The sequence below is a fragment of the Aptenodytes patagonicus genome, chromosome 3 (assembly GCF_965638725.1).
Source record: "Aptenodytes patagonicus chromosome 3, bAptPat1.pri.cur, whole genome shotgun sequence".
Taxonomy (NCBI): Eukaryota; Metazoa; Chordata; class Aves; order Sphenisciformes; family Spheniscidae; genus Aptenodytes; species Aptenodytes patagonicus.
In genome coordinates this window covers 81,105,681-81,126,948 of record NC_134951.1, presented here as the reverse complement: position 1 = coordinate 81,126,948, position 21,268 = coordinate 81,105,681, and the positions used below count along the sequence as shown (strand labels likewise).

General features: G+C 37.2%; 1 protein-coding gene across 1 annotated transcript in view; it reads left to right on the top strand.

The window, feature by feature from the left end:
• PDE10A (phosphodiesterase 10A) overlaps positions 1–20,432 on the top strand; it is a 193,614-nt gene extending 173,182 nt beyond the window's left edge. The window contains exons 19-22 of the mRNA XM_076333970.1: positions 1,320–1,431; positions 5,940–6,020; positions 10,017–10,105; positions 15,783–20,432. Coding sequence (XP_076190085.1) covers positions 1,320–1,431; positions 5,940–6,020; positions 10,017–10,105; positions 15,783–15,900 — 400 coding nt within the window. The 3' untranslated portion in view covers positions 15,901–20,432. The remainder of the gene's footprint in view (positions 1–1,319; positions 1,432–5,939; positions 6,021–10,016; positions 10,106–15,782) is intronic.
• The last annotated feature ends 836 nt before the right edge of the window (positions 20,433–21,268 follow it).

The following is a 21,268-nucleotide window of genomic DNA, read 5'->3' as shown; positions in this document are numbered from 1 at the left end:
ACAACGCTGTAGGAAGGGCAGTTTTTAAAATCTTATTTCCCAGTATGGAACTGAAGCTTATCAGACTTGAATAAACGTCAACTTCTTAAAAAGACAAAGATATAGTAGCTGCTGATAATCAGAATGAAATTTACCAGAAATTTTGAATTTAGGGTTTATAAAATTTAAATAGGATCACAACTATGTAGTGTGTGATTGAATTTTCTATTTTTTTTTTTTTTTTTAATCTTTCCTGCCCTCAGAGCATTTTCAGTGCAAAGCCACGTTCCCGAGGATAGGACATCAGCTTGTAATGTGGCTAAAGAATCCAAGACTTCTAGTTGGTATCTGTACATGCAATGGAATGCTAAATTTGGCCCTTACGTGGCTGATGAATGCTCTTTCTTAACTCAGGGGAATTGCACTTTGCCATTTATTTATTGATTATATTGTGTATTTGTGTATTTTCCCTGGTGTATTTGTCTGTTGGTACAGTTATAATGACTGCCATCACATTGGCATGCAAGTTAGCAGGTTGTGTGCTTTTTTCATGGAATAGGCATTATTAACAAAGATGCAGGTGTCCTTAAGTGCCATCTTAAATTCTCCATTGGGTGGAAAACACATGAATTCAATCATTAATTTGCCAGTTTTCTTTATAAAACTTAGATTCATAAACCATAGGTTTGGGTAGTAGGCGAATACTAGAAAACTGTTTAAGTAAGATTTTTTTTTTGTGTGTGTGTGCCTTATTCTAATAATTATTATAATTCTACTGAAGCTGTTCAGTTATTCTGTGGACAGGTTCGTCAGTGTATAGGACAGAGTTATGTGTAGGATTCTTGTTCTGCCTGTCAGGGTTAGAATTCATTCCAACAAAGCAATGACAGAGTACTTTGAGATAGACTCAGAACTAGTTTTTCCTCTTTTTGGAGCATGTGTTCCTCTCTTTAAAGAACAGAAGGGAATGCAGCAACAGGATATGCCACCTTTCTTTTTATAGACTTGTACTGTATTTTCAGAAAATTAAGGAGGGGCATGCGAGCGTTTCAACAGACAGGCATTCTTGTGTACTTTTCTACGAATGTGATTCTGCAGAGGATGGTCAATGAACTCTGGTTGCAAACAGTACAGGGAATACTACAGGGAATAAAATATACAATTTGTGTGATGCCTTACCAATGAATCATAAACAAGTGAGGAAGAAACAAGCAAAGTCGGAGCGATTTAGTAGTATATATACTTTACTGCCGGTTGAACTGAGGAAGGGCAAATAAAAACTTTGCAGTGTGGTCATTAATTCTTTACCAAACTTACAATTTAATGTTGTTTTACTTCAGAGATAGAGTGATTGGTCTGATGATGACGGCTTGTGATTTGTGTTCTGTAACAAAGTTGTGGCCAGTTACCAGACTGACAGCCAATGATATATATGCGGAGTTCTGGGCCGAGGTATGTGTGTTTCTTTGGTTTACTCTCCTTATAAATGGAAGTATCCGGGAAGAAAAAAACAACCATAAGTATTTTTCAATTGATATCTTAGCGTGTTTGTTTTAAAGAGTGTTCATTGGTGCGTGCACGTGTTTTGTTGTTTACTCTGAAGCTATTTAAAGAGCCGAGTTAGCTTCCTGATTTTCAGGCAACATTTTTTCCTCTCTGTTAAAGATGAATTTAGAAAGTATGTCCTAGCATGAAGTGACCAAGCAACAGAATACAGAAGAAAATCTGTAAGGTTTTTTGAGTCACTAACTGTAGTTTTGTGAAGGATCTATTTGTATTCTAGAAATCCAAAATATGAAACCATCTTCCAGCTCAGCTGCCTTTTAACACACTTATAAAGCTGTAGTATGAGTCCAGGAAATGCTAAAGCAAATATGACAAACCTTTAAAATTGTTCTGATCCGACCATTTGAACCTTCTTTATGAGACAGCTCAACAACTGGGTCTCAGAGAGAGCTGATTTTTTAATATACTGAAAGTAACTCCACAGATAAGATGTACTGAGAATTGAAACAAGGCATTGAGCTGTGTTAATATAATCATGTTCATAAATAAAGATGCAATCTCTCACGTGTCTTATGCTGAGGAGTAAATGTTCTAATCGTTTAATTTTTAAAGTGGAAGTGACTACTTTAGGGATAAGGAATAAATTCTGAGGGTGTTGCATAGAGTTGAATTATGCAGTTTTAGAAGATACGCTGTATTTTCAGAACTACTATTGCACATTTGTATCATAAAGTGTTGTTCTTTTCTGTTATGTGCCCTGTGGAAGTCTGCAGAATTCAGTGGGCTTATTTCTGTTTTACACAGGTGTAAAATGGAAATCGGGCCCCACAGAGTTGATGTAGCATGCACATAGTGTGCCTGTTGCATGTTCATTATGAAATTCAAGATGTGCATGGCTTGTGGGTGTTTCTTGTATTCACGTTCTCTTTCTCTTACGAACAGCTCAGACTACAATAAAATATTTGAAAAATGCAGACTGTATAAGCTCAAAGATCTAGTACAGTACTCACTTTCTAAAATGTCATCACTGGAAAATGAGTGTTCTTATGAGTGATATAATGGAGGTATAACGTTGATGTGTCTCACTGATTACATACTCAACTTTTTTGCTTACAAGTAAAATGACTTTTTAATGCAAATCTTATGAACTCAGTGGAGAAGGAAGGATCAAACTGATTTTTCCTACTCAACAATACTAAAGATGGAATTATGGACATAATTGAGCCTGCCCAGACTTTAAACTGTTTTGTAATCCAAGGATGAGTTAATAAAGGTGGATCTTGTTATATTGCTACTTCATGGAGCAAATGTAAATTAGAAGTTATTGACAGAAATTTAATTCTGTAATTGGTGTTTTACTGAATCCTCTTTAAGAAGAGGTTAACTGATACATGTCAGAAGTTGGATATGTTGTGATCCAGTCAGGATGGCTGACAAATCTAGCCACAGGTCTAAACGCTTCTGGAAACTGGAAGCTGGAGACAGATATAGAGAAAATCCTGGGAAAGGTAAACCAATAGAAAGTTTAGATTGTGTTTCACTGCAGAAATTGTTACTTAGCTGGGAAAAAAGGTAAACTCTAGAAAAGTATATTTGACTAGATTGAATGGTTATGTTACAGTTCTGAAAGTAGGATAGAATGTTGCTTCTAATTACTACTTGAGTTCATAATCTTAATATGTTGAATTATTTCATCAGAGCATTTTTATAATATTTCTCCTCTGTGTAATTATTAACTAAAACAATAACTGCAGAAAAGGTTGCAGCAATTTTGTGGTATGTCACACTGACCTTTTTTCATTGAACGAAGCCCAGTGTAGCTAGTGTTTTCAGCTAAGATCTACCTTGATATCACTCTGCATGAAGCTTTCCCACAGTGCTGTAACTTAAGCAAAATAACACATTTGCTGATCAATTATATAGGATTACAAACTTGTATAAGATCTGTCTGCTGTGATTTTTTTGTGAGATGTGAGACACTAGGCAGCTATTAAACACTTTCTGCAGTATTTTTGTAAGAGACTTATAGTCCACTTATTATAGCCGTACTGCAAGTATGACACAAACTTCTTTGCTTAAAATTTCAGCTTTAACTTTCTGATCATGATCATAACTATGAGGATAAAAACAGTATTTTTTACAACAGTGTGTCATATATGTGTTCACACATACTGAAGACAAGAAAACACTTGTGTTTCTAGTGCATGCGTTCCATCTAAACGTAGTACATTTTTACGGTGAGGGTGGTCGACCAGTGGCACAGGTTGCCCAGAGAGGTTGTGGAGTCTCCGTCATTGGAGATATTCAAAACCTGACTGGACACAGTCCTGGATCACCTGCTCTAGCTGATCCTGCTGGGGTAGGTGTGTCGGATGGATCGGATGATCCCAAGAGGTCCCTTCCAACCCAAACCATTCTGTGATTCTGTGATACCTTTTTCTTTCAAGGTGAAATCGCGAACATAAATCTGAGCTTCGTTCAGTTTTGGCATGATCTGTCAGAGGCTGGACAGCTTCCTCAAAGCTCTGACTTCAAGTGTTTTTCAGGCACTTGATATTATGTTAATCAAAGAGCTTAAAATCATATGATGCTAAATGGTTTAGTGTTGAGGTTCTTATCATTGAGACTATGGTAGCTGCAGACAGTCCTGGATCAACCAATTGCAGTACTTCAAGCAAATGGGAAAAAAAAAAAATATTATTTACTGGGAACACATAAAAACAAAATTTGCTTATAGTTCCTAAGTAACGATCCACTGAATTTCTGTGCTTGGAATTGTTACAGGCATCTTTTTTTGTCAGCTGAGGAAGGAGGCCTTTCCTTTTGTTTCTTTCAACAGTAAAATGTCTAACAGAGACTAGATTCGATGATTCTAGCCTCTCTAACTACTTGGTGAAAGAGATATGTGATATGAGAGAATAGTACAGACACCAATTAAAAAATAGCTTCCTGATTACATCTCTTGTTGGTTAACTGAGCAGGATCATAGCTAATAGGTGATGTTGAGGCCAAATATGCAAGAGGGAACTGACTTCCAGAAGCCCCCATCTTTTCTACACTCAAGGTAGTTGCAAGGCAGTCAAACAGAATGATGCTCTGCTCAGACCAGGATCAATTCATTTTATTGCAAACTTCTCTTTGAGTAAAAGTACCAAAATCCTCCCTTGGAAGGGCACGTTGGCACTTGAAACGTGGCTTGATAGAATCTTATGAGAAAGATGTAATAAATTGTCTCCTGGAGATGCCTTCACTAACTGTAGCAGAAACACGTGGATTTAGGAACGTCCCAAGCTTTCAGATAGCTAAACCTCTGTAAGCTGAATCTCACATTAAAGGACACAGATAAGCAAATATTGTATGAGCTATTATCCTGCATAAACTTTCTCCCTAACTAAGGCGTGTTGGGTCTGGCTGGGATGGAGTTAACTTTCCGAATAGCAGCCCTCATAGTGCTGGCACTGGCTCTATCGGACATGGGGGAAGCTTCTGGCATCTTCTCACAGAAGTCACCCCTGTAGCCCCCCTGCTACCAGGACCTCGCCACGCAAACCCAATACATAAGGTTAGCAATTTGAAGATCACATTGACTTTGGAATCTCAGACATGAGCAGTAGCCAAAAGCAACCATTGCTATGGCTGTAGTTGCCTTTATAACCTCAAGATTAAACATCCGTGGTGTTTTGACAACGCAGTTGAGGCATAAGACTTGGAAAACTTCAATTTGTTACAGAAAGTAGCCAGCTACTTACGGATTTTTAAGGAGTAATTGTGTTCAGGCCCAGAATAGGGCTCAGAAATGTGTTTTGGCTGCTCTGCTGGTAATGGGTGAAATATAAGGAGGCAGTTTTCTCTTGTACATTACATATATCTGGTCTTTGGATATACTGCATCTTTCCCAGTATTCCTTTTATGAATGTAGAGGGATAACGTACTTAAAGAGAAGAAGGCTGTTTGACAGGCAGCTTCTTCAAAGCAGCATGGTCAAAAAGACTGGATTGTTGAAAAAGAGGGCACATTGTAAATTCATCTGGTTTACTCAGCTTTTCCTTGGATGGGTGAGTTGTGTTCTACTGGTCATTGCATTATAGTGCTTTAAACAGGTAATGTTTTGAAAGATGAGACTAACTATGAATAGAACAGAATAGAATGAACTGATTTTTTTGGTTTTATTCTTCCAGTTGCTTTTTATTATGGAGATGCCCTCGGAAACAAGGAAAATGTGTGTACATTGACTCAAAAACTTTCAGGATCTGCTATTTACATTATCATTTAGGTGAATGTATAAAGTGAGCATCTCCTTAGGCAGTTTTCTGAGATTGCCTTAGACCGGTACCACACATCATTTTAAATTCTGGAGTTTTAGATTGACATACAATAGAACATGGAAATTAGTTCAGATCTCAGTAGTCTTGATTTTTTTTTTTTCCCTAATCTCTCTCTCTGCTTTTCTCCAGGGTGATGAAATGAAGAAAACGGGTATTCAACCTATTCCTATGATGGACAGAGACAAGAAAGACGAAGTCCCTCAGGGTCAGGTATGAACTCTCTCTGTAAAATGACACGTTTTATAGTGTTAATAAAACATGTATGGAAAAACCATTTTATATATTAAGGAATATTTCATTTGACGTTAGGGTATGTGGGCTACTGAATTCTATGTTCTGCATGCAAGATAGGGTGAATTTTTTTAAGTAGCAGTGGAAAACTTGTTTTCAAAGACATTACTTAAATGACAATGTGCTCTTTGCTGTTGTCACCTGTTCCATTCTTTGTACTTGTAGCTCCAGCTAAACCCACAATCACCTACGATTTTGAGAAGTGTCAATAACACTTTTTCTACTTTGTAAGTGGTTGCTTCAGCCCTTAGCTAAAAGGGTTCGCTGTTTTATCCTGAATGCAAAATTAACTTTGTCACCTGTTCCTGGTTAAAGTATCCAGGTTCAGATTTCAAAATATTTGTAATTTTAGACCACTACTTCTTCATTACTTTTTTGAAGAACTATAAACACTGCCTTTTGACATTCCTAAAAAAAAAAAAAAATAATGTGAAGAGTTTCTTGAGGATAAGCAATAAAGGGTGTATTTCTAAGACCCTCAATTGTCTGTTTTTCAAAGTCTTTGGGTACTGATTTTCCTGTGCACAAATGTACAGAAATTACTGCTTTTTTTATGCTTTCCTTAGGGAAAATTGGTATTTTGTAAACAGAAATTTGAGGGGAAAAAAAAGGTCTTTGGACTAACTTTTTTGGGTAAACGAAACAGGTAGCTTGTCCTTTGATTATCTGAGCAGAGAAGAAGAAATTTAAATTGTCCATTGTCCATTCATATACATAGATATATGTACAAGTTGGGTTTTTTTTTATTTCAGTGGCCTCTGATGCTTTGATTATCAGTAGTCAGCACTCGCAAAGCATTTCATGAGCTCTGAAATTAACAATAATATTTAAAATAAATATGAAATGACAAAGTATCACAAAATCATTGTAGATTAATTACTTGGTAAGCAAGACTATGGACATTTTTATATTCTGACACTTTACTCCATATGCTCTATCATATTTTAGCATTAAAACTATTACCCTTGTTATAGCAAGGAATTAGCAGTTGATTTACTGAATTTGTATGTTTAGTATAAGCCTAAAAAGAGAAGAAACACTTTTCTGCATTTGGTTTATTTTTCCATGCACTATATTAGTTATCTTTGAACATCTTGAAAAGTACACAGTATTATGGTATGTAGTCATCTTGGCATTTGTGAAAGAATTGTTAATGGGGTGAAAGCACAGATCTAAGAAATAAACTGGTTTTTTTTCTCTTTAAAACGCAATAAATATTGTTCCAGGTACTGTCTTCATCAGGTTCTTTTTTACTTTGTGCTCTGTTTCATGCTTCTTAATAGTATAACAGTAAAATATTAAGCAAAATAGGACCTTAAAAGCCAGCTTCAGTAGTACAGTTGTAGCTGCTGTATCTTACAACAACATTACAGCAAAATGTGAGATTTAGGACCTATATAATTCTGTGAAAGTAACCAGTCCTATATTTATGTAGAGACTGAAGAATTTAATAAAGCATTATCATCCATTTCCTTGGGCTCTAACAAAAAGCATTAATGAGTATTTTTATGTGGATTTTAATTAAAGCATTAATACCTTTTTTAAATGACAGTGATGTTTAGGAAATGAGGATTTGTATAAACATGTAATCTCTGAAAAAAACTACTTCTGCCTCAAGTACTCATCTTTGATGAGAATAGCTTGTACATATCTCTTCCTCTCAGTTGGGTGGCTGGATCAGTTGGTCTCTGTTGTGCTTCACACCCTTTGCAGCACAACTCATGTAAGGTCTCCGAGTTTGGTGTCTTCCTACTGTGGAACCTGTACTGCAGATTTGTTCCTGACTCAGCAAGGATCCCATCACCCTCTTTTCTGCCCCTCCTTTTGGAACCTGTGAAGAAAACAGAAATGCCAAAACTATGCAGTGACCTGAAAGCCCTTTTGATAAACAAGTCAAGCCAGCCTGAGTAATGAAAGGAGAGAGAAGGAACGGTTCACGTGCTTCAGCCATTCAAAGCTTATCCCAGAAATACAGTTTTCAGGTTGAAAATAAAAGGTTTATCATCATTATTATCATTAAAGATACAGCTCTTAAAGCTAGCAGTATGTTTAGGATGCACAGTTTGAAGAGACAGGAACAATTTAATTCAGAAACAAAAGATATTCTCTAGTTCTTCCTTCTTCTGCGTCTTAGGTTATACGTACACTGCCTTTCCTGCAGTGACTTCAATAGATTGCTCATATCTGAGTGAACTCTAGGCTTTCTGTCTAGCCACAGCAACATGAAAATCAGTCTGGAATAATTTATTCAGATAACCTAAACTTTTTACAAAAGGGATTTGTGTGAGTTTGCTCTGGTCAGAAATGGAAACTTTTGCAAAGGAATATCTTTAGTTAGCTTGGCTTTATTCAAAACCAAAATCCATTGAGCCTTTTAGGTTTTTCTTCCTTGATGTGCATTTTAACTTAAAAGCTTTCAGGACCTTAAAGGACACATTTTATTTTCGATACCGGGGTTCCAAAGAGAAGGTTGTTCGGAATATATTGCAGATGAACTTAGTTTGGTTGAAATCTTTTATGTTTTGCAATGGCAACTCACTTCTCATTGAGTAAGAAAGTCTACAGCGTGACTGTACCTAAGGTCCCATTTAATTTTTGATAGCTATGGAGTAATCTGCTATTTTCCAGTGAAATAAAATATTCCCCCTTAAAAACAAATAAACAAGACAGAAAAACGCAAGGAAAAACACATAAGAAGAAAACAATGCATTATGCAAAATAGCAAACTTTTTGTTGATGAGCAGACATCACAGCTGTGTGCAGCCTTGCCTTCTCACCAGCTGCAGTTTCTTTCTATCAGTTACATCATGATTACTTCAACTCAGACTATTGGGTTCTCAGGTCAGAAAAGGTATCTTATTTTTTTTAAAGTACAGAACGGACTTGGTTACATAGCAGTATGGGAGGAATCTCTGCATTGATGGAGGTGAGGACAAGAGTTGCTCTTCAATTTCTGAATAAGGGCCAATGTTTAGACTGTTAAAAAGAGACTTCTTATCAAATGCTTTGGTCACAGTATAATACGTGGTATTTCACTAAAAGGCATTCAAAAACTGTGCCCAAAGAAAGGGATCATAGTGCACTACTGTAACTATCATGAGAGTCTGGGATAAATGAGTGATGTTATAATGGATCTGAATTTAACCTGTCATCCTTGCTAATATATAAGTAGCATTTTCTAAAAATTCCTTCGTGTCATGACAGTTCAGCTGTGACATGGTGGCTGTCATAGGCCCCTAAGCCTGTATGAATCAGATATCATTAAAAAGGTGCTCATTTGATGTTCTCTAAATAGATTTGTATGATAAGGGTAAAAATATATCACTGAACCGCATACATGAAAAGAAATTGCAAACCAATTATTGATCACAGTGCACATCTTTTAGAAACTTTCCAAAGGTGCAAAGCCCCTACCATCTCAAGTAAATTGAGCTATGGAATACATACACTGGAGGACATCAGAACAATCCAGAATCTGACCATATTTTGGCAATGCTGCACAACTTTCCTTTTTAAAAAAAAAATAAATTTTGTCACAAGAACAATGTTTGCAGAAATGGCTCTGCCATCTGCGCCTACTTCCTGCCACTACTGACACCAAAAAGCCAGACAGATCCTAAGCAAATCAATTGAATCAGTTGAATAATAAAGGGTCCTGTAGAAAATCCTATCTGAAGCAGCCATATTAGTCATAAGAGAAAGGCATGTAAGCAACTTGTAATTGCCAGAGACTTCATTGTTAGTGCTTCATTTTAAAGTATTCAGATATTAAGATAAGATGCAGAAGCATGAAGTACTAACATAAGTAGTAATTAAGTAAGTATTCAACAGCTTTGAGCTAGTTGGCTGTTAACTTTCAGTGTTGTAGTTTGGCAACATTTAACTATTTTTTTTTTTCATTGCTGTTTTTCATAGATCGGGTTCTACAATGCTGTAGCCATCCCATGTTACACCACACTAGCACAGATCTTTCCTCCAACCGGGCCACTACTCCGAGCGTGCAGGTGAGTGAATGTGCAAGTTTTTGCATAGTGTGTAGCTTGGTTAAAGAAAAAGCAAACATGCTTTGCAAGTTTGTCTGGAAATACAAACTTTTAATTTTTGAAGTTGCATGCAGATAAACAGGGGTACACATATCGCATTAATCTATGCAGAAACCCAGAGGCAGTAACTACTGGCTGAGACTATCCAACGCAGATCTACAGACACAGCTGACTAAAATGTGTTTGACACCAAAAGCATTTAGGGAGAAACAGGTTCAGTGCTTATGTATCCCTATCTAGGCTGGTTTAGTGCAATTTCCCTTTCTGTCTTTTCTACTTCAACATGGTTCTCACAACTAAGATTGGCTAGAATTCTGTTTCACTAAGAAAATGTGGTTTTGGCATGTGGTTTTATTTCATGTCAGAACATTTTTATTCAAAAGCAGAAAAAGAAAGATCCCCAGAATATTCAGTAATTGGAAGCATAAGGGTAGTACCACTGGGGTGTGGGAGAGGCAAATGCAACTTTGTCCTATCAATCAGTTGGGTTGTAAATTGGGTCTTCTGGAGGAGAGTCAAGGGTCCTTAACCAATTGGCTGCTTCTACCCTGGAACGATGGTGGATCTCTTTGTAGGTAGTTCTGTCCAATAATTATATCCTGGACCTTAGCAATCTTTCCTGACAAAAATTCTGTTGAAAACAGGTATGCTTCATGAAAATGTTGCAGTTTCAGGTTAATCAGTATTCCCTAAGGAAAAACAGTTGGTTCATAAAATGCCAGCAATCTTTAGTCACATCCAGGGAAAAGAGGCCTGTTTTTTCTATGCTTTTACTAGCACCTCTCTCATAATCTTTTTTTCCTCTTGTGGTCCTTAAATTCTAGCTTGCATTGAACTTTTTCTTTGTCCTGTGTGGTACAGATCTACCTGCTCTGTCACTTTCCTGATCTTGTGGGCTAAATGATCTGTGTGAAGTAACAGAAGGGTGCCCACTGTATACAAAACACCGTGAAATTTAATGTAGTGGTTAGCAAAATAATTTCATTCGCACCCAAACACTATTTCATATAGCTGTGAGAAGAATACGTAGGTCTGTACCAGTGGGAAAGAGGACTATCTTATGAAAAACAGTGAGTATCTAGGGGCCATCATTAATAGTCAGCTGCCTCTAAGGTCCTGCTGCTGGACATGGCTGTGTAATCCTTAGATGGATATGGAGGGAATATTAAGTAGGATTAGAGACTATACCTCTGTAGTTATTACGTTAATGGGGCTACAGCTGGAATCCTGTTTAGCGTCTGTGCTCAGAGTACATAAAGACACTAGCCAATAAGAGAAGATTAAGAAAGAGCTTAAAGAACGTTTTGAGATCTTAGTAGTGAGAGACTGAAAAATCTGACATGATGTATTTAGTTTATCCAAGAGAATGACTTTATCAAAATCCGTAACGGTCTCCATAGTATGTTTTCTGGTTAGACAAAGCTCATTAATTTAGTAGGTAAAGACCACTTGAAGCCCAAAGGTTCAACCAAGGAATATGGCAAACGTCTTTTTTTAGCATTTGGAATAATGTCAGTTGAAGATCTTAAACCAAGGCTAGGTATACTTTCAAAAAGAGAGAGGTAAAAGGGATACGGGTCTGAGGCACAGTTACTGTGATGAAATTCCCAAGGCCTGTCTTTTCCAGGCAGTCAGGCCAGCTGATCCTTATAGTAGTGTCTTTCGTCCTTAGAAGCTATGAAAGTAACAATGTCTGGTAAATAATAGGCAGTAATTCGTTATCCTAAATTGGGTAACGTGGAAGTATTCATAAGTGCATATTTTAGTGGTTCCATCACTTACAATATAGCGTTAAACTCTTCTCTCGTTTCAAAATGCTGTAGAGTGTGTTACTATCATAATCATATCAAAGCCCAAATCCTGTTTTGGAATTCGGAGTTACAGTACAGGGTAGGAATGTGTACTCCCTGAGCCGTGTTGACCTAATACATACGTATATGATAGTTTGATTATAGATAATTGAATAATGTGTACTCTGACAAATAAAGAAGAGTTGCTTTCAGTGTGAAATCAGGGAACATGAAGTAAACTACAGAACTGCTTGTAATCCTTTCAGTCTTTACAAGGTCGTGAGTCATCCAACTGCCTTACTGAGAGGTAGTCTGAGATTTTGGAAGTTTTCTAGCTGCTTTTTCTTTGTAATCCTTGCTTGAAGGCATGTTGCTTCAGCTGTATTGATGGCTGAAAGCTAAATGGTCAGTTATTAGAACCATGTAACTGGAACACAGATTGTGCTTTGTGTAACCATGTTTTCGGTCACAGAGAGTTTTATACTGTTTACATGGACTAAACAGCATCAAATATAATACCCATCATTAGAAATGCAGTAATGTTTATCATGCGTGTTTCCAGTTACTTGTTTCTACTCAAGCTAACAGATACTGACAAACTTCTTTATATATGTGAAAATTTTTATTTCTTTTGTATTACTTATTTGTCAACATCTGGGTGTACTTTTACTCCCCAAATTAGTATCTATATGCTTTTAACATGAAAATGTCTTGCAGAGTCTGATTAATAAAGTAACCTCAGCGCTGGATGTCAGGAAAGCTCTGTTACTAGCACAATCAAATGGGAGGTCTTAAAAATGGGTTTGTATTTACTGTAGAACGATTTGCGTAAGCCTGCCAGCACCTTTGGTAAGAAGTTAGCATTGTTATTCCACTTAATGGAAACTGAGGCTTAGAGAGGCTAGGTTGAGTGCTTAAGCCTGCACAGCATCTTTTTCAGGAGCAGGGTTCTGGAAAGACCCATATCTTTTGATTTCTAGCCACATGGATATCCAAACGGGGCTTATTTGCAAAAGTGGCTTGTAATACTTAATGGTCCATCTTTCAGTACTCAGCTGAGGAGATTTAAATTTGAATTGTAGAGTATCAAGCACCCACATACGTATGTGTTCTAGATGAAAGGTTCTTCATGCTTCTGAAGATCAAGCATGAACACTCAAGAGTGAGTTTCTCTGCAAAAGGAGTGATGTCTGAAGTAAAAGCAATCAGACTCCTGGCAGAGATTATATGAACTTTTTCTATTCTAGAAATTATGTTTGTTGTTTGGAATTCCAATTATAGTTATAATACTGATACTTCTGAAAGCTACGCTGGCACAGTCTCCAGACTGGGCACAGCTCTGTACAGACACAGCTCCCCACCCTGCCCTTGTGCATTCCTTAATTTAGATTGCACTGATGCAGAACTGGGACATAGATGTGTGGATAGGGTTTAAGATCCCTGTAAGACTAAAGAGCTTCCTGAAAATCCACACCCTGGCATAAAGTCTTCTGAGGAGCAGTTTGATAGTTTTAGCTTAGCCTTGAAATTACCCTCTGCTGTCTGTTTGAGGGGGTTGAGGAGGAAGTGGTGAGCGTTCAGACTTGGAGATGCAGACTGGGAAATCAAGAACACAGATCTAACTTCAACTCCCTAGTTATTAAAATGTATGTTATTGCAGGGTTTAAGTTGCTCCAGAGTGTTTGAAATAGCTGATTTTGCACTACACTTTTTTTTCCTTTATTTTTGATGGGTAACTGTTATTCAGTGTGATGAGAGGAATTCAGCCTCATTCCTGTTTGGTATTGCCTCAGCTGCTGACTGAACCGATTTTGATATCACCCCTTCACCAGCAGTGCTCGTTCTTGGAATGCAGTGTTTAAGCTGCCGTGTCCTTGAGTTCTTTGGAACACAGAACCAGCTGAAAATAATAGCAGCAGAAGCAGCCAAGGCAGCATGTCAGCATCAAGGTTTTTATTTTTGAGAGCCTCTGGGCATTTATTCCAGACACTTAGGAGCCAGGGCTTCATTGGGAGCACAAAGGCAAATGAATCGTATCATCTGCATCTTTAAAAAAAAAAAAAGGTATCAGTCACTGATTTCCCTGAGGTAAGGTAGCAGCTAAGAATCTAGAAGGTTTTCTTGTCCGGTAATTTATTCCACATTTCAAAATACTCTCTTGTCATTTTGTGTAGATCAAAACTACCAGCCACCTATGTTACAGTGTTCAGAACAAGTTCTGTGTGTTTTGTAGCCCACGTACTCAGTAGGCCTACCAAAGTGGCAAATCTATGATAGTATATTTATTTTAAGGATGAGGTGAAGTGATTTATTTTTTTCCTTTATTTCAGACCAAATAGTTTTAAACAATTTCCTACATGCTTTCAGGTCTCTCAATTCTTGCTGAAATTGATATAATTTAAAAATATTTTGGCTGTAATTCTCCTCATTACTTTCCCAGTTTCAGGAAAGGGAAATAGTGACAGTTCAGTTTTTCTGATCCTTAGTGCCTGATTGTATTAGCTGAGATTCAGCACCATCGTAATGCTGGCTTCATGACTTCCACTTGGCCTGGAGCACTGGCAGAGCAGGTTTCCATCTGCCTGCAGAAAATGGTGTAGGTGTTCCCCTAGAGGGCACCAGCTTTCCTCGGTAGACTCCATCAGAATCCTGCCTTCCCCCATCCCCAGAAAATGCAACATTTTCTCTTCTTGCCTGTTCACTGTGCTTTCAGCTCATTATTTGCTGTTTTATCAACTGTTTAAGCAAAGCTGTGACATAAAAATCAGAAGAGTTCTGCCATGTAAATTCCGATGTAATATGATAATATGACACATAGCATGTAAGACCTTAGTGCTTTTACCATCCTGTTTGTTTACTGAAGACATCTAAAACTGTTGTTTTAGTAACTAGGTATCTGATAGTATGAAATTGAAACAGTTGAGCTTGTGCTCTCTCTCTCTGTCTCTCTCTCTGTCTTTGAAGACCGAATGCTAGATTTGGCCATAGTTTGCAGGTATGGTCCGCTATTGGATATCATCAACACAGACTTCCAAGTCACTGGAGTGGTACTAGTGTACAGCAAGTAAGGTTATGGGTCTGTACTCCCTTCAGATCATTAGAACATTGCCAGCTTAATTTCTCATCATTTTATGGCTTGTGAGCCAAAATTTGGACTTGGGGGTTGGCCAGGTTGTGAGACACTAAAAAAAAAATTTCTGTCTTGAGGAAAGGGTACTCTTTAAATGTAGTAGATTGATAGTATGATCACCACATTAGTAATTGAGAGTTGATACTATGATGTTGGCATGCAACATTTTATACATTGTCAGGCAGCCCATGTGCAGGAGTTTCAGAAGGCTTAATGCGCTTCTGTGGTTTCCAGTGAAGGAAGTTTCCTGGCAAAAGTCCTGATCTCTGTGGTGGTTTTGAAAAGGGCCGAAGTATGCTGTGGTAAAATCCCTGAAGTCTGGAGTGACGAAGGCTGCTTGTCTCCAGACTGCTGTTTCAGAGTCTCTGCAGACACGTCTCTGTTGGGTCACAGCTGGATTTTCTCTGTAGCCATGAGGGCTAGAAATTTGTAATGGAAGCAGGTGCTAGCCTCTCGCTCCAGGGCTCATTCTGGGGAAAGTATGCCATAGGCTTACACATAGTCAACAAGTATATGAGCCACACATAATTACAAAATGGAATAACTGAAGGTAAAGGGTGAAATAATGTAAAGATGATAAAAGCTTGATGACGTACAGGCACTTACATACAGCATAAAGCTACCTCTCAAAGTATAGTACAGCAGACAGTATTGTTAGGAATAAATCCTAGTAAACTTATGAACAGTGCTTTACCTCTTTGACTTTTTGCATCTCCAGGGACAATCTCAACCAATGGGAGAAAGTAACAAGAGGTGAGGAAGCCTCTATATGGATTCCCTCCCAGTCCCTTGCTCCTGGGACCTCAGATTCACTTCCTGTGAAGATCGATGACTGAACAGCAGCAACAGATTGCTTGAACCTGAAAAGCATCCCTTCTTGTTTTGGGGGTTGTTTTTTGTTTTGTTTCGGTTTTATTTGGGGGGGAAAAAAAAAAGGAAAAAGAAAAGCTACAAAATGCTAACTAAGAAGCAGATCTGCCTAGGAAGGTAACACCCATGGAGTTACCTCAGCTAAATGACTCTGGCAGCCAATCTCCTGACCTACACCAGTGACACAATGTGAACAGAGGGAAAACGACAACCCAGATGTTTTAGAATCAGCTATCAAAAGAGAACTTACAACTTGTGAATATAAAAGACTGGCCTTATCTCATGGGCTACATTGCTGAGGCCTTAATTTAAAACTGATGGGGGGGAAACAAAAATCTTAGGGGGTACTTCTAAATTGTATCTTTCTAGTGAGGGTTTCAATGGTACTTTTATTATACCGTACTGTGGCTGGCTTTAACACCAGTGTCACTTGGGAGTTCTTGGCTATAAATAGAACAATATACCCATTGCTATTGTGAATGTTTATGTGTGATCTACTTGTAATCAGTTTGAACTCCAGCAGAATCCTTGGAGGCTATAATTCATGCTTAGGTTACAGTGAATTCTCTTGCTGCAAACTAAAGGAAAACCAACATTCAGGTTAAAGGTTTAAAGTACTTCATTAAGCATCATGATGCAAATTGTCTGTCACTCACAAGGCAAACGTTGAAAGAACTAGTGATGGTGCTTTGTTCTTCAGAATGATTTATAAACCTAGACAACTCCTCCCTTATAACACTGGAAGTACTGGATATTTGTCTCCGATATGAGAGAGAGTTTCAGGTTGGAGTTTTTGTATCCATAGTGACAGAAGTATCAGATTAAAATTTAAATGTGACAGCAAAGGTTTCCTTGCCTAGCTCACAATTAAGTAAAGTAATAATTTTTATTTCTACCTGCTGAGTTGTATTTTAAAAGGTATTAGAGACATACCTGGAGTATGCTATCTGCTGGGAACAAAAGCCTTGTCAGAAAAGTCAGGTCTGATAAGAGGGATTGTGGTACCATCACAATAAATTAAAAATGTTTTTGTATTGACTAGCTTTTGTGTTGCACAGTAACACTGCATGTCTTCTACTGCTCTCTTCCCCCATCCCAAGATGAGTGAAATTAGGAAACTTCTCCCTTTGTCCGTTTGCTTTTTTCCCCTAGTTCAGCAGGATTTCCAGGCTTAGAACTGCCTTTCTCAATGAAAGAATAGCTGACTGAAGAAAAGTACTCTAAAATATTGTGTTTACAGTTCTGTGCGGACTTAGGCTTCAGCCTTAAAAACTTATGCACAGACTTTAAGACCTTACATTTAATGCCACTCTTTTAAATTTAGTGCAATTGTACAGACTATGTTTCAACAACACTTAATTTGCCTTCATCTTTCTCTTAAAAATAATAAGAAAAAAAAATCTTCATATTGATCCACACAGTAAGTGAAAACACAGTCTTTGCATACCTTTCACATACAGCCTATACTGCATTATATGCTTTTTCACAGATAATACAGCCTTGTAGTGGTTCTGTGATAACACGGCCATTTGTGTAACTGCAACAAATACTAGTAGTGACTTAAAGACAGAACACAGGTTCTCTTTTGCCATCTCATGTGTGTTGAGCTGTATTGCTCTAATAAGCATGCCATCTTATGGGTTTCGTGTAAATGACTTGGACTCTTGAGTTTTGCCTTCTGTTATGGTCGAGCACATACCAGTATCTGTACATGTGTACAGTATGTGATACATAATCACATAATGTATAAATGCACCTAAGCCTTTGCAGTACATAGATATCCCAGAGATTGAGAATTCAGTATGAAGTTATCTTATTTATATGATACAGGTTACCTGGCAGCAGCCCCGTCATTTTTTTCAGTTTGCTTTGCCAATTCTAAGTGCAGAAATTCATTGTTAACCACAGCAAACTATTTTGGAATTAAAAAAAAAAGGCAGGAAACAATTACACCAAAGTAGAATGAATAGTATCTCATGCTGTGTCCTCTGCTTTACTCCTTAGCAGTTCTGTTGTAACTAAATCGTGTAGATGCAACCTTTCATCCACTAAGTGCTTGAGACACAATCCACGGTTCCTAATATTTACATGAAAATTACCTAAATCTACAGTGACTGCAAAAATACTCTCTGAAATTCAGATACCCCAACAACTGGATGGAACATTTTTCCTTCATGGGTTAAGTATATTTGCTGTTATTCTCCCTCTTTGAATGCTGATCTTACAAGCGTTGCAAAAAAAAGTTCCTTATCATACTGTGTCTGTGTTATGGAGAGCTTCTAATTCATCTTTTACTCGTTGACAGTAAAGATAATTTCACTAGTTCTGTTACTTACCATTCAAAATATTTGGCAGTATCACATGATATTTTTGTTTTGAAGTTTGTAGGTACCGATACAGAACATCTTTCCCTAACAAATTTGTCAAATTGGCATAAGTTGTTCTATTAAAGTCTCAAGTCAATCAGGTATTGTTTCTAATATAGAACTATCTAAACCACATAAAATATATGTTTGCTATAGAATAACGTCCGTTAGAGTTAAAAATTTTGGCTCCAGTGGTTGTGATTTGGTTTGTTTTCCTGGTGTGTAAAAGAAGAAAAGGTCATGACAAAATGTTACTCTTTGTTAGCACCTAGACCAAAAAAGTAGCCACAACGGGCTGTATTTTCTAAGCAAATTTAGTCTGCCTTAGCATTTACAGAGTGCAGATTCAGATGTGTAAATTTTTTGTAGAAACAAACTTATACCCACACTTCCAAAGTCAAAACCACCAAAAATTAAAACTTTGAAGAGGCTTTTGAATCTCATGGCTCAAGTACATGTTGAGATTTAATTGTTCAAAATTCTGGACTTGGACTCACAAATAGAGCAGTAAGACATCTAGATCTGTAAGACATCTGGCTCATTAAGTTAAAATGCCAAAGGGCATTCTTCCTTGCATTTTTATCCTCCTAAAACTGATCTTGCCCAAGATCAGCAAGAATGTATAAAAAACCTAGCAGATCTCTCCTTTCCTAGAAGTGTTAGACTTTATACTCCCAAAACTGCATTATTTTTGTTAATAATTCCAATTGCTTTTCCCTTATAAGCCCGGTAAAGGTAAAAGGACTGTTTGAAGCCATATCTGAGCATTTCTAATGTATTATGAAATGGTGCCTGAAAGGTATGCACTAAGTGAGAAAAATAGTTGACATAGCATGACACTCATCTGAGATGTTGCATGTTTTATTACAGCACTGACAGAAACTCCACTGTTATAATTAAGCTATGAATTTTGTACAGTAGTACAACATTCTGCTGTAATGGTTCAACTCATGGCAGTGTTTTTTTATAAGTGGCCATTTAGTTATTACATTAGAGAAATGCAATACATCTTTTTAGTTGGAGTATATGATAAAACGTATTTACATCGGAGAGGACATGCAGTGTAGAATTCATGTTTTTATGTGGCACAGACTTCTTTCACGTGTTTAAACTTAGAACAGTGCAATCAGTTTGCTGTGACTGCATTTAGAGCATTTAGTGTTAAAATTGTAGGGATAGCAAATAGCACTATTCATGTGAAAAAGTAGAGATTGTTAGATGCTCAAAAACAATTATGACCCTCTTGAAAGAATGCATTTGCCTCAAACACTGTGATATAGGAACAGTTCTGTGAAGTGGAACAATGAATTTGTTCATTCTAAACACAGAAAAGGCTTTCTGCACACTACTACGAGGAAGTTCATGTTCAAACTTTAGGTTATATATCCCAATCTAGCAAAGGCACATCATAACTCTTATTTTGCTTTCTGACCAAAAACTGTGCTCGATTGTAATACGGGTGTATACTCTGTCAAAAAACCTAAAATAATGGACTGCTTTCTAGGGTAGATCAAACTGATTTGTAGAGTAGATTCATATATATTCAAAATTCAGGTTGGGCTGTTATGTGAAGAAGAACGAACTTCAAGGTAACAACATTCAACTTTACTACATTTAGTGAGCTGAAAAATTTGTTTTATATATATATATTTACACACATATATATATATGATACATATAAACTATCTTTGTAAAAAAACAAAAAATATGCAAGTGCAATAATTTAAAGAGGTCTTAACTTTGCATTTATAAATTATAAATACTGTACATGGTATGTAATTTTTTTCATGTATTCATTTGCAGTCTTTGTATTTAAAAAACAAACCTAAACCTTTACTATTACGTTTGTACAATAGAACAGTAAGCATTTATTATGATATAGTTAAGTTGTAAATAAATTCACAAACTAAACAGCCAGTACATATGCATATATGGGTGTCCTATTGTGAAACCTGTTTTTGCTTTTACTGCTGGCTTTAGCACAGCAAGACTACTTCTGTGGATATGTAATTATACATATAAATATATGTATGATACATAAAATATATTTAGAAATGTTCATAATTTTAATGGATATATCTATACATATACTTTGGTGTGAATATTACTGAATACAGAGTTTTTTAATATTATTTTTCATGTTTATTTTTGCTGTTATTGGGCGTGGAAGTGAGGGATGGGAAGTGTGTGTGCATATGTGTGTGTGTATACCACGAGTAATCCACACGGAATCAAAGCATAATGCAGTACCTAATACACTGATTTGCTTCACAGATCTCTTGCAATGTTCATGCTCGGTAAACAGGGTATTCGCCATTTATAGACCTCAAAGTGGCCTTGTGTCTTATGACTCTGCATGACCCTTCCGTTCTCAGAGAAGGATGTTGAGCCTGGGATAGCGAGTTCAACCTGAGCTCTGTCTCTAGATCTCAACATGGCCTCCAACTGTCCCTGGTCTTCCTCCTCACCGAAGGAACTCAGCATTGCTAGGACAACTTGGCCAGAAACAGGTTTCCAGGGCAACTGTTTTGATTTAACTACTGCACACAATTGTCAAAAACAAGTCTTACAAACTATACCTGGGTTTGTACTGTTGTGACCAGCCCTTCCAGAAAGCTCTGTTTGCTGCAAGGGACATGCTGCTAGGGCTAACTTTTGTGTATGAATACATTCCCTTGCAGATATTGGAAAATATAAATGTAAAAGCACCTTACCTGAAGCTCATTGAAGTTTGGGGAGGAAAGGAGCATTTCTGTTGGTTTTGAGGAACTTTGAATTAGGCTTATTTGAAAGTATCCAAGTGCTCTGTAGGATCCTGTGCTCATTTGGGTCAATTGTAAGGGATGGAGACTTCAATGGATTTCACCTGCTCAACAAGTGTTGGAGATTACTTTGTTGTGCTTATTTTGCTGAAGTCAATTACTGAGGACAAATTCCCCTTCCTCAATCTGTAGTCCCTCTTCCTCGG